The sequence below is a fragment of the Poecilia reticulata genome, linkage group LG3 (assembly GCF_000633615.1).
Source record: "Poecilia reticulata strain Guanapo linkage group LG3, Guppy_female_1.0+MT, whole genome shotgun sequence".
Taxonomy (NCBI): Eukaryota; Metazoa; Chordata; class Actinopteri; order Cyprinodontiformes; family Poeciliidae; genus Poecilia; species Poecilia reticulata.
The window spans coordinates 4,221,653-4,238,149 of NC_024333.1; the positions used below are offsets into that span (position 1 = coordinate 4,221,653).

The following is a 16,497-nucleotide window of genomic DNA, read 5'->3' on the forward strand; positions in this document are numbered from 1 at the left end:
ACATCAACCATGAAAGTTTACATGAAACAAACTGAACTTTAACGGTCAAAATTAAGGAGATAGGACTCTGACACAGTTGATATTATTCTAGGCAATAAATGGACAAAAGTTCCTGCTAAAGTGATCACTCAAAGCATCACGTTCACAACATGAGCATATCGGTACGCAACATGTCCAGAGCTCATCGCTCTGCAGTGACAGGAAGCTAAATAACCAATTGCAGCAGAACTAATGTTCCCAGTGAGCCACAGCCGCCTGCACAGCTCCACATAAATATGCAAAAGCCTTTCCCCCTTAACTGATACCATCTACATAATTGTCTTCTTGATATAATTTAAGGCCAGAAAGTTCAAACCATTACAAAAAGCTATCTGCTATTTCACCAAAGTCATCAGTACACAAAAAACATATTATTATTATTATTGCTATTATTATTATCATACTAAAGAGAGATTTAACAATAATGTCCACAGCAACAAAATTGCAAAAAAGATTAATGTTCATGAAGTTTGCAGAATATAACACCATAAAAGAAGAAATGCTGCCAGCACAAAGAATCAGTTTGTTTTAGGTGTTGTCTTAAATACGTCAACAAGAGAGATTTCAAAATTAAATCAAATGTTGTGAACTGATCCATCAGAACCTGACAAAGTCACCTGCACTTTGTCAAATTGATTAAAGGAAGAGTCATCTTGATAAATGCAAGCTACTAAATTAAAAAAGGCACAGAACCTCAAAATCTATAACTGATAAAATTGGATTTATGGAAAAAAGGTGAATTTATACCTAAATATTGCTTTTGTTTGTTTCATACCTCTTTGAAACTGCTAAAATTTTGTGTTGTTTTTTTTTGTGATGTCCTTGTGTAAAGTTTGTAAAATGTTAAAGCTGTTGAGGTGGTTGATCTGAATTTTGTCTTTTGATTTGGTTTGTATCTTAATGTATTTCATTATGTCTCTTTTTGTTTGTGATGTTTGTAAAAGTCTAATTTTATTGTAATGTTTGTGCTGTGAACCCCAGGAAGAACAGTCTCTACTCTGGGTGAGACTCGTGGGAATCCTAAAATAAAGTACATAAAATTCCTTCTATTTTCATTATCGTAGCATTTAGTAACAAAAAAATCTTTTAGTTAACTATAACCAACTTAAAACAGGAAAAGTTTAAACTACTTCCAAGTCAGACAGTGAAAACAATAGCTCTGAACTGCATCGAATATTCAGAGAAATGGTGTTGAAGTTAAACTTCATGGAATCTCTTGATGTATAGAACAAGTTTCAGCCTTCATCTCCTCCAAATCCCTCAGACAGATGAACAACCTCTGGCTGTCCAACGTTAGTCTGCATCTTTCTCCGACATCTTTGGTCAGATGGTGTTGGGGGAACCTGCATTGTGTTATAATGAGGGAGTGGGGGAGAGCTGTCAGGCTTGGAGCTGAAAGCTGCTAAATGTTGCATCGTGCGGCGGTGCTCTGCTGGCCCTCAGCTGGCCCTCAGCTGGCCCTCAGCTGGCCCTCAGCTGGCTCCGCTGTGTTCATACTGGAGGAGATGCTGGAGTCTGTTCTGGTTCCTCTTAATGTTGCATCATGTGTCGCCTGTGCTCCTGATGTCTGCTGATATATACAATATATATACGAGAACACATCCAGTGGTCTCTATAAACCCATATTTACCTCTGGAAAGCAGTATTTATTTCCCCCCCCCCATCAACCCTTTTCTTCACAGAGCCATGCGATCTTTGACTAAATCAAAGAATTTTCATTTGAACTGTTCCACTCCACAGCTAAGTGGTGGATTATTTTAATTCCCACATGCCTTTCCTGCATGTTTGTGGAGCGGTAAATTTACCAAAAAAAACACAGGAAAATTCAAAGAGACAGAAGGAGTGAACGACAAAGGGGGCAAAAAGACAGACTGAGAAAGCCACAATGACACCGTGAGCATTTCTGAAAAGCTGAGCACATTAAGGGAGCCACATTAAAAGCAACAGTGTGACATAAGAGAAATAAGCAACTAATTCTCTTTCATTGCCATTCATGACTTCTCTGATGCGCCGGTTGCTTCGCCCGCTGAGTCATACTGCATGTTTGTCAGCGGGATGTCATGCCCTGCTACTCGGGGTGCGTTTCATTCGACTCACCCACTCAGACCTTGTGGCTGTGCAGCGAAAACCCCACAGAGAACTGCTGCCGCAGATCACGGAGCGCTGCTTTTCTCCACAAAGTAAAGCTAGAGCTAAAACACAGACACATCAGGAACTACAGCGCCAGCCAAAAGCTACGCGCACCAACCGAGCAATCATTTTCCTGATTGGCCGACTAGTCGGCAATTAGTTTAATTTCATTCCTACTTTCATTTGGCAAGCCTCTGTAATGGATTATTTATTTATTTGACGTGGAGTTTAAAATGAGTATGTCACATGTTGATATTAACAAAACAGTTTAAGATGAAAAAGAGTAGCTGGAAGAAAAAAGAATTGTAAATTCCACTTAGTTGCTCAAAAGTCCATTTGTTATCTGATAAGCAGCTAAGGATCAATCAACTGTCCATGCAGATACATCCGTAAACACAAAACAGGCAATGACTATAAAATAACATAATTAGGATACAAAGATATATTATCTTTGCAATGATACAGTACTCTACTGAGACAATATGTTTCATTATAGCTTGATAGAATGTCATATTTTATTATTTTTGTAAAAGTAAAAATCGATCCACTCTCTTTAGTTTCTTTAGAACGATTGTTCTGCAGATTTAGACAGAAATAATACATTACGTTTCTTTAGCTCCAACTTCGCTTTTTTTTTTTTTTAAACTCTAATCTTCTCAAATTATAAAAGATTTCTCTTTTAAACAGTTAGGTCTATGTGTTTTCCAGGCACATAGAATCGTTTTACAGTACAATCAATTAACCATCTTAACTTCAATTGTCGTTCTATATAAAATGTGACATAAATTAAATTTAACCTGAAGTTGGGCCTCTGTCTCTTTAAGAAGCTTCTGCTCTTTCTGAAACTCCGCCTTCAGGAAGTTGTCACTCCATTAACCCTTTAACAACATTTTTACCTGAGAAGTAGCTCTTTTAATGAGCTCAGCAGATGCCCAGTTCCACCAGGTGTTTGCTAATTGCTGTTGGCTAGTCTGAAGGAGCTTCATGAGGGAGCCATGGGGGAGAGACGCTTTGTGAGGGGCAAACTTGGAAACTTCCAAACTGCAGCTCTGAGGAGGAGCTTCGTTCCCGAAGGCGGGACTAGGTCCTCCCAGGCATGTGGCACAGCTGAATGGTTACCATGGAGATTAAAAGGCTTCTCAAACTTTCATGAAAGAATCAAAGCAACACACCATGTATGTTTATGACGAGGGAGTAACATTATAACATGATGTAAAGCTTAAACAGTAGATTTTACATAACACTGCACCTTTAATAAATCTTTTTAGCAAATGTATTGACAATATACTGTTATATATTTTAAACATAACCTGCAGAATATAATAGTCCAAGTCAAGAAATGTAATTTATTTTAAGCGTACTAGTTTACCAGCTGTAAAGGCCTCTCTATACACTACAATTTTCTTTTTTACTGCAAAAAGACAGTTTGGTTCCAATGGCTAAAACTTGCATTAAAGGTCCCACAAGTAACGTCACATTCATGCACATGGGGAGTGACTCCAAGCTTTTCAGAATTACTTTAACACAGAAGAACCTGCTGCACTGCAGCTTTACTTTTCATCAGACTTTCCATTCATCACATGGAAAACATGCATATTTAAAGTGTTTGGCATCATACATAACCTCCCACTACAATAAGAGCTTGCAGTTCATTACTGCAGAAGAGTTTCTCGTACGCCAGGAAAGCATTAAAGTTGCATAAATGCCTCCTACACCAACAGTATTACAACTTCTTCCCTGTCAAATGCAAAATGTTTGAAGGGCTGCACTTCAATCCGCCGAGACCTCCGCGACGCAGACGTAATCCTTCATAAAATGTGGGGAAATCTGCAGAACATATATTTTTTTAATATAGAGTACGTGTTAAAATAATACATAATTTACATTATTAACTCATAATAATGAGTGTAGACTATTGGTGGATTAGCTCAGGAGTTCTGCATGATTTTAAGGCGTTATTGGAAATGAATGTGTTTCCAATAGTAAGCTAATGAAGGTAAAAAGATTTAATAAAAATATTTTTATCACCAGGTCCAGATCAACAACGGTTTAAGTAAAGTGGAAAATATGCTGAACAAAGTCACTATTTTTGAAGCAATTTATGTTTGCAACATGAAAAAATATGTATCTGGGTATAAACTTTAAAAGTAGATTGAGCATCTATTCAAAATAGTCATTTCCTTAGACTGTGATGTTAAAAACAGTCTTGAAAACATTCACCTTCTGTTTTAAATGCTCCAATATTCTCTATTACTGATAAGAGCATTATAACCTCTATTACAGCACATATTTAAGAATAAGAGAAAATTAAGCTAACTACACACAGGTCGGTTTCCTTACTGCATTGTACTTTACAAAGCAAGGTGAAAATATTGGACTGAAGTTCTAAAAACTGGTTTTACATGTTAAATGGAAGGATTGTTTTTTTATTTTGAAAAACTTAAACTCCATTCTTCTGTAGGAAGACCAATTACTGTATATATCAGATTGCGTCATTTTGGGGGTATCATCAAAAATTACAATTTTGGAAAGATATTGGTTGATAAAGGTCCAACTGAACAGTTTTTTTTTTAATTAGTTTCCCCCCTCATCTGAAAATTGCCATTTAGTGGGGTTATTTTTGTTTGTTGAATAGCAACATATAAGTGATACAAAATCAGAAATCTCTAAGGTGGCTAATACTTTTTAATAGCATTGTATGTTCATTTACTCTTACTCTGAGACATGAGTACTTCCATATATGTGCACAGAGAGAACAATAACTGTTAAAATCAGTTCTTAACAGCTTGTGAACGCTCAGCATGGCCATTTGCTTGCTTCCTGCCTGGAGACAAAAATGCTGGACTTCAGTGATGAAGAGCCAACCGGACGTTTGTGCACACAACATTTACCCTCCCCCCCAACTTAAAACACAAAATAATCATCCAAAAAAGTGGCAAAAACACTTTTTTACTTCAACCCTTTACTTCTTCTCTCACTTTTTTGTGTGCTTTCCTCCCAACCCATCTCAGGTCTCCTTGACAACATAACATGAAAGCTAAGTGTCTGGCTGAGCCAGAAAAGGTGCAAGGGTTGAGATTCAAAAGCAAAAAAAAAAAAAGACATAAAAGAGAAATGTGGACTAAAAGGCTGGAGTGAAACAGTAAGAGAGAGGGAGAAAAAAAGAGAGCTGGAGGAAAAATGCTGCTTCATGAAGGTGGAAAGGAGACGTCCACAGCGTGCCCAGCTGACCCCAGAAGCTGCTCCGCTCAGCATGAATAAACAATCACACCTAATTTGTTCAGACTGAGGGCAAGGCCACAGGTGCATGGAGGGAAATGGTTAATTTGAGGCCTTCATGTTCTCAAAGATGGGGGAAAAAACAAACAAAAAAAAACCTCTTCGCTCTCCTTTTATATGATGAAATCTGTGAACAGATCGATTCTAAGATTTTCTATAAAACTCTAAACATAGAGGAGCAAATCACCTGCAGTGGGTTTCTGTGAGGCAAAGGGTTTATTTTCTATCAGGTTTATAATGCGAGGTTGAAAAGGTGATGAGATGCACCTGGGTTTCTCAGTGAGGCCTGGAGGGATGTTAAAACGTTCCAATGGCATGGAGATGTGAGAAAAACCCCGTGGTTCAATGGGAGAAGTGCCTCCTATCAGATGGAGGATGTCATAAAAAGCAGAAACAACAAATCATTTGAGTTAAAATTATTTCAAACCCTCTTAAAAAGGTTTTTGGCAGATAAAAAAAACCTATTGCCCATTGGTTGGTAAGGCATATAATGTTTTCATACATCCATAAGCTGTTTCCAGGGGACACTTTTCTTTGCTACACTACCGTGTGTGGAGAAAGTACAGCAAAAGAAGACATGTCATTTAAGGATCTAAGAAATCCTTAGATCTAAGAAAATCTGACACCATCATGTTGCACAAATCTAAAGTTGTGCAACAGAACGTTGGATTTTACACGTAGTTCCTCCTAAACACTGAACGCGTCCAGGTAGAAAATATTATTGGATTTATTTGGTGTACAAAACCAACATTTGGGGATCAGGTATTTTTGGTTTGAATATGTGATCTGTTACATTACTTAAATAAATATGGATGAAACAGAATCCAATGGCCAATATACCAGTAAACCTTCTGATCACTATTGGTATATTTGTAGTGCCTGTAATATTCACCCAATATTCAAAGCAGCACATAACATCAGCACAGCTGCCTTGTTTTCATCCATCAGTGGACAGCCAGCCTGCTCTGTGCTGTTCTGAGACAGATATAGAATTGTACATGTCTGTGAAAATCCATCTCAATTATTACATGACCAACTGTCAGCGCTAAAAGGTTTTTCTGATCATGTTGTCTGTAGCATTTTTGAGGCTGAAGATGAACCTAAAACAGAACATTTGGATGTGGGTGCACAAACCGCACTGATTATCTGGTGGTAATGGATATTTAGAGCAACACCAGAGTTACCCAACATGTTGTATAAACATGTTGTATAAAACAGTTCTTTAACAGAACACAAACAGCAGCAGAGACAGCAAACGCAAATCATGGCTTCAAACCGTGGCAGTGTCAGCTATAGTGGCACTTCCGGAAACTGCCAAAGCTTAGTAAAGGCAGCTTCCGGCTTTAGTGGCAGGTAACACAGTTTCGGTGACAGCTGCCATGCTTTTTGTGAGAGATACCAAAGCTTTTGTGACAGATACCACACTTTTAGTGACTGATGCCGTGGCATTTGCGAGACACCATGGTTTCAGTGACAAAAGTCACTGAAGATGCCACAAAAGTCTGTCACACATCTATATGTATTCTTATTTCTTTTTATTGATTTGTTCAAAATAAACTTATTCGTATTCACTTGGCCACAGAAGCTGTGTTATCTGTCACAAAAGTCCGAAGCTGCCTCTACCAAGCTGTGGCAGCTGACACTAGAAGTGCCACTGTAGCTGCCACTGCCCCAGTTTGAGCTCAACCCTGCGTTCTGATCACAAATCTGATCCGTAAGTTCATTAATAATGGCTACAGAGTCTAACTGTCACTCCAAATGCTGACGGAAACAACACACCACAGCCAAACAAACCAAAGTATTTCACACATTTCCCAGAGAGAAAGTTCATGCAAAATTCTTTCCCCATTTCCATGGAAGGATTGTGGTTTAAAAAACCCCCCATCCGGCTCAGGGTGGGGGTCTTTGTTCGTGTTGTTGCATGCTGGGTGGTGACTGCTACCATCACAGGCCTGGCTCACAGCGAGCTGCACCGCTGCGACTCTAAGCACATCCAACATAAACCGGCTGTGATAAAACTTCTGATAATCTTGACAAAATATGCTTCCGACCTGACAGGAGCCAGTTTTTGCTCCCAGGGGAAGCTAGTTTAGATGCTGAATTCATAGAGGCAGACCTCCAAGAGCAACGGTGCGCCACATCCTCACTCCTCCCTCCAACTGGGAGAAATCACGCTCCACACAAGGAAGCTGACACTGTTTTTCTATTAATTCAGAGGATTTTAAATCAGATCTATATGGATCTCTGTTATATAAAAGGATCAGGATTTTAATAGCTTATGTTCCCTGCTCTGCCAGCACTGGAACAACCTGATTATTTGCAGAAGTTTCATCACTATATAAGCCTGGTATGGATTTTAGACTTGAAATTATTTATCTATACCATTATTCTTTCAGGATAGACTGACTATACAACAAACAGCTTCAATAAACTCATAAAAAGGAAGTGGGTGTGCACGTTTGAATTTATTGTGTTTTTATCTAGTCTTCAGAGGATCATAATTATGCAAACAGGCTCAAATAGTACACACCTCCACCAATACTGGGTTAAAACGCTTTGTGTAGCCGCCAGAAAGTTTTTGGAAACTCTGACGAGCAAAACTGGCAGAAGCCACTTGAACTGACCTGGGGTGTTTTCACACCTGATAGTCTGGTAGACTCTGTTTGATTTGGGACCAAAGTTGCAACATTTGCTACATTTTCAGCTGCTGCGGTTCGCTTTCACACTGCACTGCGTCAAACGATCCAAATCAATCGAAAAACTCATTTCATCCCTTGTTACAAGGGAAACAATCTGCCAGTAGAACTTGTTCTTTTTCATCAATATTGACTTAAAACAATGTCTTGCTATAGTTATTTGTGAGTTAGTTTTGTCTTATTTCAAGTGCACTAGAATATTTGCAATAGAAACTAGAACAGGAATACCTGATAAGACTGTGTCTCAGCAGTGTAATCATTCAAATCTGAAAATAGAAAACGCTTAAAATCTCATTTATTAAAAGGTCCAGAAGAAACATTTCATTCTTAACCACGGTGAGTGGATGTAAACTTCTGACTCCATCACATTTCAAACGCTTGACGCTGTGCTCGGTTTCTTACGAGCGGGAAAAAAGATCCACCCGACACCGTCGCAAAGTGAAACATTGTTATCTACAATGAGACAGGAGACAGTAAGAAACTCAAACGCAGAGGCCGGCTGGATAAAAACATTCCCTTTGTTCCCTCTGCTGATATTTGGATTTATTCTGCCAATTGTCATACCTTCTAAAGCCTTATCCCCTCCGTGTGCCTTGTTCCAGCTTTGTCTTATCAGCCAGGCAACAAAAACAGGTGGAATATAGAGGTGGAAAAATGTTTTCATGAAGCAGGTGAATATGTATCTCCAGCCTTCATCAGTGTGATCCTTGGAGCTGCCAGCCATAGTCGATATGGATTAAGCCTCATCGTGATTGCCATTTAGAGAAATAAATAGGTTTAATCCTCATCTGCCAGCTTGGCCTCTGGTAAGGTAATAAAAAAAAAAAACATATATATGTATAATATCTGCTGGTTTGCTCTTGATTTAGGGAAACGCAATTAAGACTTCATTGCACGTGAGGACCCAGGAGGGAGATCTTTAAAAATAATGCATTTAAGAACAGAGGAGGATAAAACAGGGTGTCTGATATGAGCCAGCAGTCAAGTCTTTGGGGAGGAAAAAGGAATTGGAGACCAGAAACAACAAAAAGATTAAAATAAAACTAAAAAAAGTTCCTCAACAGAAACATGGATATTAAACATCAGCTTCTTTTAATGACATTTCTATTTTCATAGAACAATTTGCAACATTTACAACTTATATTTCGTAATTTGATTGATTTTTTTTGTTGCTGTTTTTGTACATTATAAATTAACCTAAAGAGTACGCAAGCTGCAACAATAATGGGAAAGAAGAAATAAAAATATTTACAATTTTATCAAATTAAAATTAGATAATTATATAAAGTCATGACAGAGATTTTCAACATAACTCAACCCCTTTGACTAATTTCCTTGTGACTTCATTCTAAAAGTTATTCTTTCCATGACGAAAATACTTTATGAAATCAGTCCACTGACTTATTTTATAAATTTCTATCTTAGACATATTTTCAGGTTATGGCCTTTTTTGCTGCCACCAATAGCACTCCAAGGAGGTATTTATCATTTTTTTGTAGTTCATATCCTTGAAAGGTACCATATATTACCATAAACTGAAATTATATTTTCTTTTTGAAGACTGTTTCCAGAACCTCGAACATTTTTCTCCAAAATGGACCCACATGGGACCAATCGCAAATAAATGTGAAATATTATTTGCTAATGTAAGTCCACAGAGTCTCCAACAGTCGGTCCAGCATGAATATTTAGTTTTTTTAGGCCGGTGTGTGAAAAAAGCTAATCCTATTCTTCCAGCTGAATTTCCTTCCAGGAGAGGGCACACACTTACAGCTTAAACCAAGGACGTTCATTTTTACACAGGAACAGATTAGCTTAGTTCAAACGTTTTAACCCCTTAAATGCTCCCTTTTACTTACAAAGATTACAAAGAGCACCTGAGCTTCTTTTTATTTACAGCCTTGCTACCAAAACTGGGAAGAATAAAGTCTGCCTCACAGGATGCTGACCACACTGCTGAGGCTTCAAACATATCTCGTTTATCTTTTGCTGTCAAACTGGATTTTGTAAGTGGGGTGAAGAACAGTCCAGAACAGCAGAGAACATGATTTAAGGAGACATGAGAGCACAAGCAGAGCTTAGACCCAGAGATGAGAACGGGAAGAACATGATGAGAGCACAGAGAACAAGTGTTGGAGTTCTCAAAGAAAAGGATGATAAAGCCAGTCAGAACCTCAAAGAGTCTTTGGTAATCTGTCATTCTAAGCTAAGTTGCTATCTTCCTGTAGAGTCGGTTTGATTGGAAACCAACACTGCAATATTTGCTACATTTTCAGCTGCTGCGGTTCACTTTCACACTGCACTGTCAAACAAACCAAACCCTCTGAAAAGCCTGTTGACCTTCTCGCCTGTGGTGGCGCTGTAACCAAGAACGGAAACATCCGAAGGAGACACTGAGGGCGACTTCCTTCCATCCATCCATCCATCCATCCATCCTTCCATCCATCCATCCATCCATCCATCCATCCATCCATCCATCCATCCATCCATCCATCCATCCATCCATCCATCCATCCATCCATCCATCCATCCNCCATCCATCCATCCATCCATCCATCCATCCATCCATCCATCCATCCATCCATCCATCCATCCATCCATCCATCCATTTTCTTGCAGCTTTGTCCCTTAGTGGGGTCAGGAGGGTTGCTGGTGCCTATCCCCAGCTAACGTTCCGGGCGAGAGGCAGGATCACCCTGGACAGGTTGCCAGTCTGTCGCAGGGCAACACAGAGACACACAGGACAAACAACCATGCACACACACACTCACACCTAAGGGGCAATTTGGAAAAGCTAATTAACCTGACAGTCATGTTTTTGGACTGTGGGAGGAAACCGGAGTACCCAGAGAAAACCCACGCATGCACAGGGAGAACATGCAAACTCCATGCAGAAAGACCGGGGCCGGGAATCGAACCCAGAACCTTCTTGCTGCAAGGGAACAGCTCTACCAAATGCGCCACTGTGCAGCCCGAGGGCGACTTCCTTCTTCACGAAATGTAAAGATAAACATAGTGGCATCAGATTTTAGCAGTTGTAGGATTTCTCTTTTGTCTTTGACATTTCTCCCATTAGCGCTTAGACTCGTGTGTCTGTTTTGGTTGTGTTTACCCAGAATCCTCTGTGGCGCAGTCCGGCTTCCTGCTAGTTTTATTTGTCTCTGATGCAGTGTTGTATTTTCATTGATGAGTTATTGTTCCACATTCACGGTTTCATGCTTTGGCTTAATACAAATCTAATTTTACTTGAACAGTTTCAGTGTTTATGACTGTGTGGGGTGACTCACTTATGAAGCAGAACTAGAGTAATTATTTGAGATCGATCATTAGTAATTTTCCCTTATTTCTCCAAGGATAAGCATGTAAGTAATGAAAGAAGAGAAGCTCAGAGGTAATAATAGGTAAGATATTAGACTAATTCCCATTGATTTATAACAAAAATGAATCTCAGATTTCTGTATTGTTAGACGTCACAGTTGCGTGAAAGCTTACCTGATTGGAGTATCTCATGCTGACGTTGCGCTGGTCTTGCCGTGGGACGTATCGCTGGATGGGGTCGATGTCTTTAGGGCTGATCAGCTCATCCACTGGAAAGTTAAGAAACATGTGCAGAAACAAAAGATTATGAACGCCTTTGAAAGATTTACAGAAAGGAAAAACATAAACAGACACTACTGATCAATAACTGTTCTTAGCATTCAAATGGAGTGTAATGATAGATTGAAGGAATCTAAAAATTATCACTACATGACAAACTGTTGTTAACAATTTAAGAAACGCACCCAGCAGCTTAGCAATGTTGTACATGGCCTGACCCCAGAGGAACATCTTGCCATCACGACCAGAGTTGCTAGGGAAACGCTTCTGGCTTCCATGTTTGCTCTGCTCCGCCTCCACAAAGTCAGCCGGTACGTAGTAGTACTTAGGGATCACAGCGTGGCCTGACAATGAAAACAAATAATAATGAAGCAGTGTTTACATAGACCACATCCTCTCTGGATCTGTGTGTGAGTAAAAGGAGTCTAAATCAACGCAGAGAATGAAGCAACAACTCCAGCTTAAAACAGTCATTTATAAACCAGTTGTGTACTTTAGGCAAACAGCTTCATGTCTTAGCGGGTATAGATACAAACATGAAGGTTAAGAAGGTTCTGCATTCAAAATAACAGTCATCTTTTTTATTAGAAATATTTTAGTGAAGAAAAATGTGGAATTGGACAGCATCACTATCCACAATGACTCTTTATGTTAATTAGAGTAACATTTATTTTCCCTTTGGGATAAATAAAATATTTTTCATCTGAATTGAATGATTTCTGTGCTGAACTCTAAGCTGAATAATGTATGTACCTGGACTCTTTTTAATTGCTGAATGGACCTCTCCGTCTCTCTCTAACGGCGGGTTTTCATGCGTCGTGCTTGATACCAGTGAGACTCAACATGTTCCAGAGCTGCTTCAACACTTAGCTTAGGCCTTTTCCAGGTGACTAAATGATCTTTAAAGTGGACAAAGATCATTCTTCAGATTTTACAGCATGCTGTTTGCGCACTGATTAAAAAAAAAGTTTCAAACATGGCCGACACTGTTCTGTAAAAGTATTAACACCCCCTTTTTCACTTTTTGTCTCTTTACAACACATTTCCATGTTTGTTTGTTTTTTGTACTTGATCAACACAAAGTGTAAACAGAAGGATATGATACATGATTTTCATCATTAAAAGTGTATGTTAGCTGCAGTTACATTCAGCCCCTTTTACTCTGCTCCCCTCTAGATAAAACCCATTAAAAGCTGCCTATTTAATCTGAGTTTATCTCCTGATTTTCTATAAAGATTTCAGCGTTTAGAGAAAAATCACAGAATTATGAAGGACAAGGAACAAAACACACAAGTCAGGGAGAATGTTGAGTTCAGGTTTGAAGCAGCGATGAGTTCCAACACACTATGCTTAGCTTTAAACATCTCACAGAGGACTGCTTATGGTGCACAAATGGAAAACACAAATTCAAAGTACAGCCAGCAGTTCAGCTGAATGGTTAAGATCAAAGCATATTAAAGTGTTAGAATAGCTCGGTTCAGATCTAAATCCAATTCAGAATTCATGGCTCAAGCTGAACATGTTTATTGGCAGGAATGTGACTGAGCTGGTTTCTAAGGAGGAACGGCTGAATGTTTCAGCATGTAGATGTGTAAAGCTCACTCTAAAACACCCTCAGCTGTTAGAGCTGTGAAATGTGCTTCCACCAAGTATTGAATCAGGGAGGCTGGAAGTAAATGTAAGGCATACTTTTAAACCTTTTATTTATAAAAACAAATGTGCAAACAGTGTACTATACACACAGTATGGCTCTGATATATACAAAAAAAATAGTTAAAGGGGAATGAATGATTTTGTATTTTGCTGTCGTTTCTGGAGCTGAAGATAAACAAAAAATATATTTGGCAACAATTTTAGGAAAATAAAGGAATCACAGGCATCCCGACATGAAACATGATCTGCCTTCCTAAACGTGAACAACAACAAACAAGGAAGAACATTAAAATGTAAGGGTGCAGTTCTGACATGATGTCCTGCCTCCTGTGTGATCCCCCCCACCATGCCACTCCAGATTATCTTCAGAGTGCGATGCCAGCTGAGAATCTCCTGCTGTAAGTCAGTTCTGACCTGATTCTCAAAATATTCACCAGTGTGAAACGGTTTTCATGTCTGTTAGGTCAGAAACTGTGACTGAACATTCTGTAAGTCACTACGCTAACTTACAGCAGAAACTCTATTTGTGTTTGTCGTCTCTGATGAAATATATTTTTACTGTTTCATGCTACATGGGTAGCCATACTCACAGAGGAGGGCGGCATGTTTATGCTTTAGCAAATCAGTTAAAGTCAATGAATTCTTCTGACAGCAGCAATCACATTTGAGTTTTTTTTCACTCTCTCATTAACATTAATGGTGAAACAAAAGAAAAACCTTTTCATTCACCTCCAAAGCTCAGACAATTAACTTTAGGAGTCAATGCTAATTTATACAGGACAAGTACAAAGACTCTATAGAGGCAACTAACGTCTCACACCATCATCCTGTCTGCACTCTAATTATTCCCAGTCTATTCTGAATGGACCAGAGGAAACGCCAAGCTGCTGACTTTCCTATCATGTAACTGTCTCCCCTCAACATAATGACTGCAGTAAAGGTGAAAAGATGTATGTTTATGCAACATTTTTCTTATGTTAAAAATGACAGGATTTAAAATGAAAAACAAAAGAAACAGGCAGAAATCAACAATAAGCCGTTGCTGGATGTGTACGTGCGTTTACGTGAAAACTCACCCTCGAACGACTGGAAGATGATGGGCTCCAGGAGGTCCTGGTACTCCTTCACCTGTGCCTTATTTCCTCTAAACACACCTTAAAGAGACAGGGACACATTTCGGACTGGGTGGTGAGGGTACATGCCTGGGCTGTGCTCTCCGTCTCTCTGCCTGTAGCTGTGAGACTGATCCCAGAGCTGAGTGTGTGTACTACTGTTTGTGACTGAATTAGTCCTCACAACATGAATTTATGCACACTCGGATTGTGTCAGTGTCATTGTATTGAGAAGACAAACACCCAGTTTCCATAATGTGGATTTTTTTTTCTTTTTAGAATTAGGACAAAACAGGAAGTTTTTAACTTATACTGAGATGTTGAATGGTTTTGTGCAGATATGTGAATCGGTTGAGTTTCTGAGTTAAACTCTTGCTCCAGCCATGGACTACAATGGATTTGACTAGACCATAAAGAAGCAAACCTCTGTACTTGAACTATGACAGCTTTGTAGAGCAGCGGTGTCCACACATTTTGCCACATGGGCTGCAAAAGCTTGATTTTTAACCCTTCCACCATCACCTTGAAAACTCTAATATGTTACATTTAAGTGTAACATGTAAGTGTCTGTCTTATGAGAGTTGAAGGGGTTTTAATAAAAAAGAAATCCCCTCTACCTTCACCCAGTGCTAACTAACCACAACCAATCACACCCACAGACTTTGGACACCCCTGGTGTAGAGCCTTAATGCAACATGGATGTAGAGTGTATATGACTCTGTTTTGAAAAAAAAAAGTCTTTATTACCTCTTTTGTCATGCTAAGCATATGTTTTAAGAATCTAGTTTGTTTTTTCAAATGTCTCAAAATAAACCGAAATGTAATTTTCTTTCAAAAACACTACAAGCAGGTTTTTCTCTCTCGTCCCATTGAGGCATCATAGCAGCAGCGGCGAAGAGAGCGAAGCTTACCGTCAATCATCATGTAGATGAAAAACATGGGAAACTCGCATTCGATTCCATCAAAGAGCTGCAGAAACACACAGAGAGAAGGAATTAGATTGCTTTCTTGTTTTACAAAGCATCCAGCTTGAACGGAAAGCAGTAAAACTCCTTAATATGAAACGGCAGGGAACAAAGAAACACACAGAAAACATATCATTCTTTAATGCTCTCCAAGATTAGTTTTTCTTTGTATTATTGTCATTTTAGGCCACTCTGTTGATGGAAAAGTGAAGATTTAATTCACCACTTCAAAATCAGCAATACAACTACATTATTTACATCATTATACACATTTGTTGCCATCCCTGAGTTTGATTGCATCCTCAGTGTGACGGTATGAAGAGAATACAGAAGGCTGAGAATAAAGAAGAACACATGCAGCATTCTGATGATGGACAATGAATCGGGGATAGAGGTCAACAATAACCCACATTTCAAAGTCAATAAAAAATCTCAAAACAAAAGTAGTAAACACAAAAACAATTTCACACCCTGGAAACGTGGAGCTATAAATAAAAAGCTTGATAAATGACCAATCGCATACTTTTAATTAAGGCTTTTGATTTAATTAAACTTCAGGGGCAACCCCAGTACTGAATTGCTGCCATCTTAATGCAACAAAGCCTGGAGGGAGCATGTGGCAGTGGATCAAGCCTCTATAGCATAAACCACAACTGGACCACTAGTCTACAAACCTTACTCCAACCAGGCATTCTGCTGCAGGCCCAATACAGCTGTCACAGTTGTCACAGCTGTCACATCACACACATTTCTTGAAAATCCATACTGCAGAAAATCATGATAGCACAAGCATTCCAACACCTGGATAAAAACATGTCAAACTGATAGAACTAAGGGGCTGATATCTGGTGTTCATATTTCTGTTGTGGCCGGTAATCAATATTTACTGATAATATATCAGAAAAGTATTCACACCCCTTTACATTCATCTGGGTTGGCCTTCTGAGTGATCATTTTTATGTGGCGGTTTTTGTAGGAGCAAGTAACCCAGATAGGACAAAACAGTTTCTCTTTCAATGTGCACAA

At 39.0% G+C, this 16,497-nt stretch overlaps 1 protein-coding gene across 3 annotated transcripts in view; it reads right to left on the minus strand.

The window, feature by feature from the left end:
* Positions 1–16,497, minus strand: part of phkb (phosphorylase kinase, beta) — a 109,938-nt gene that overhangs the window by 42,235 nt on the left and 51,206 nt on the right. For all 3 annotated transcript variants that reach the window (XM_008404871.1, XM_008404872.1, XM_008404873.2), the window contains 4 exons: positions 15,418–15,475; positions 14,471–14,548; positions 11,927–12,085; positions 11,637–11,731 (listed from right to left, as the gene is read on the minus strand). In XM_008404871.1, coding sequence (XP_008403093.1) covers positions 11,637–11,731; positions 11,927–12,085; positions 14,471–14,548; positions 15,418–15,475 — 390 coding nt within the window. The remainder of the gene's footprint in view (positions 1–11,636; positions 11,732–11,926; positions 12,086–14,470; positions 14,549–15,417; positions 15,476–16,497) is intronic.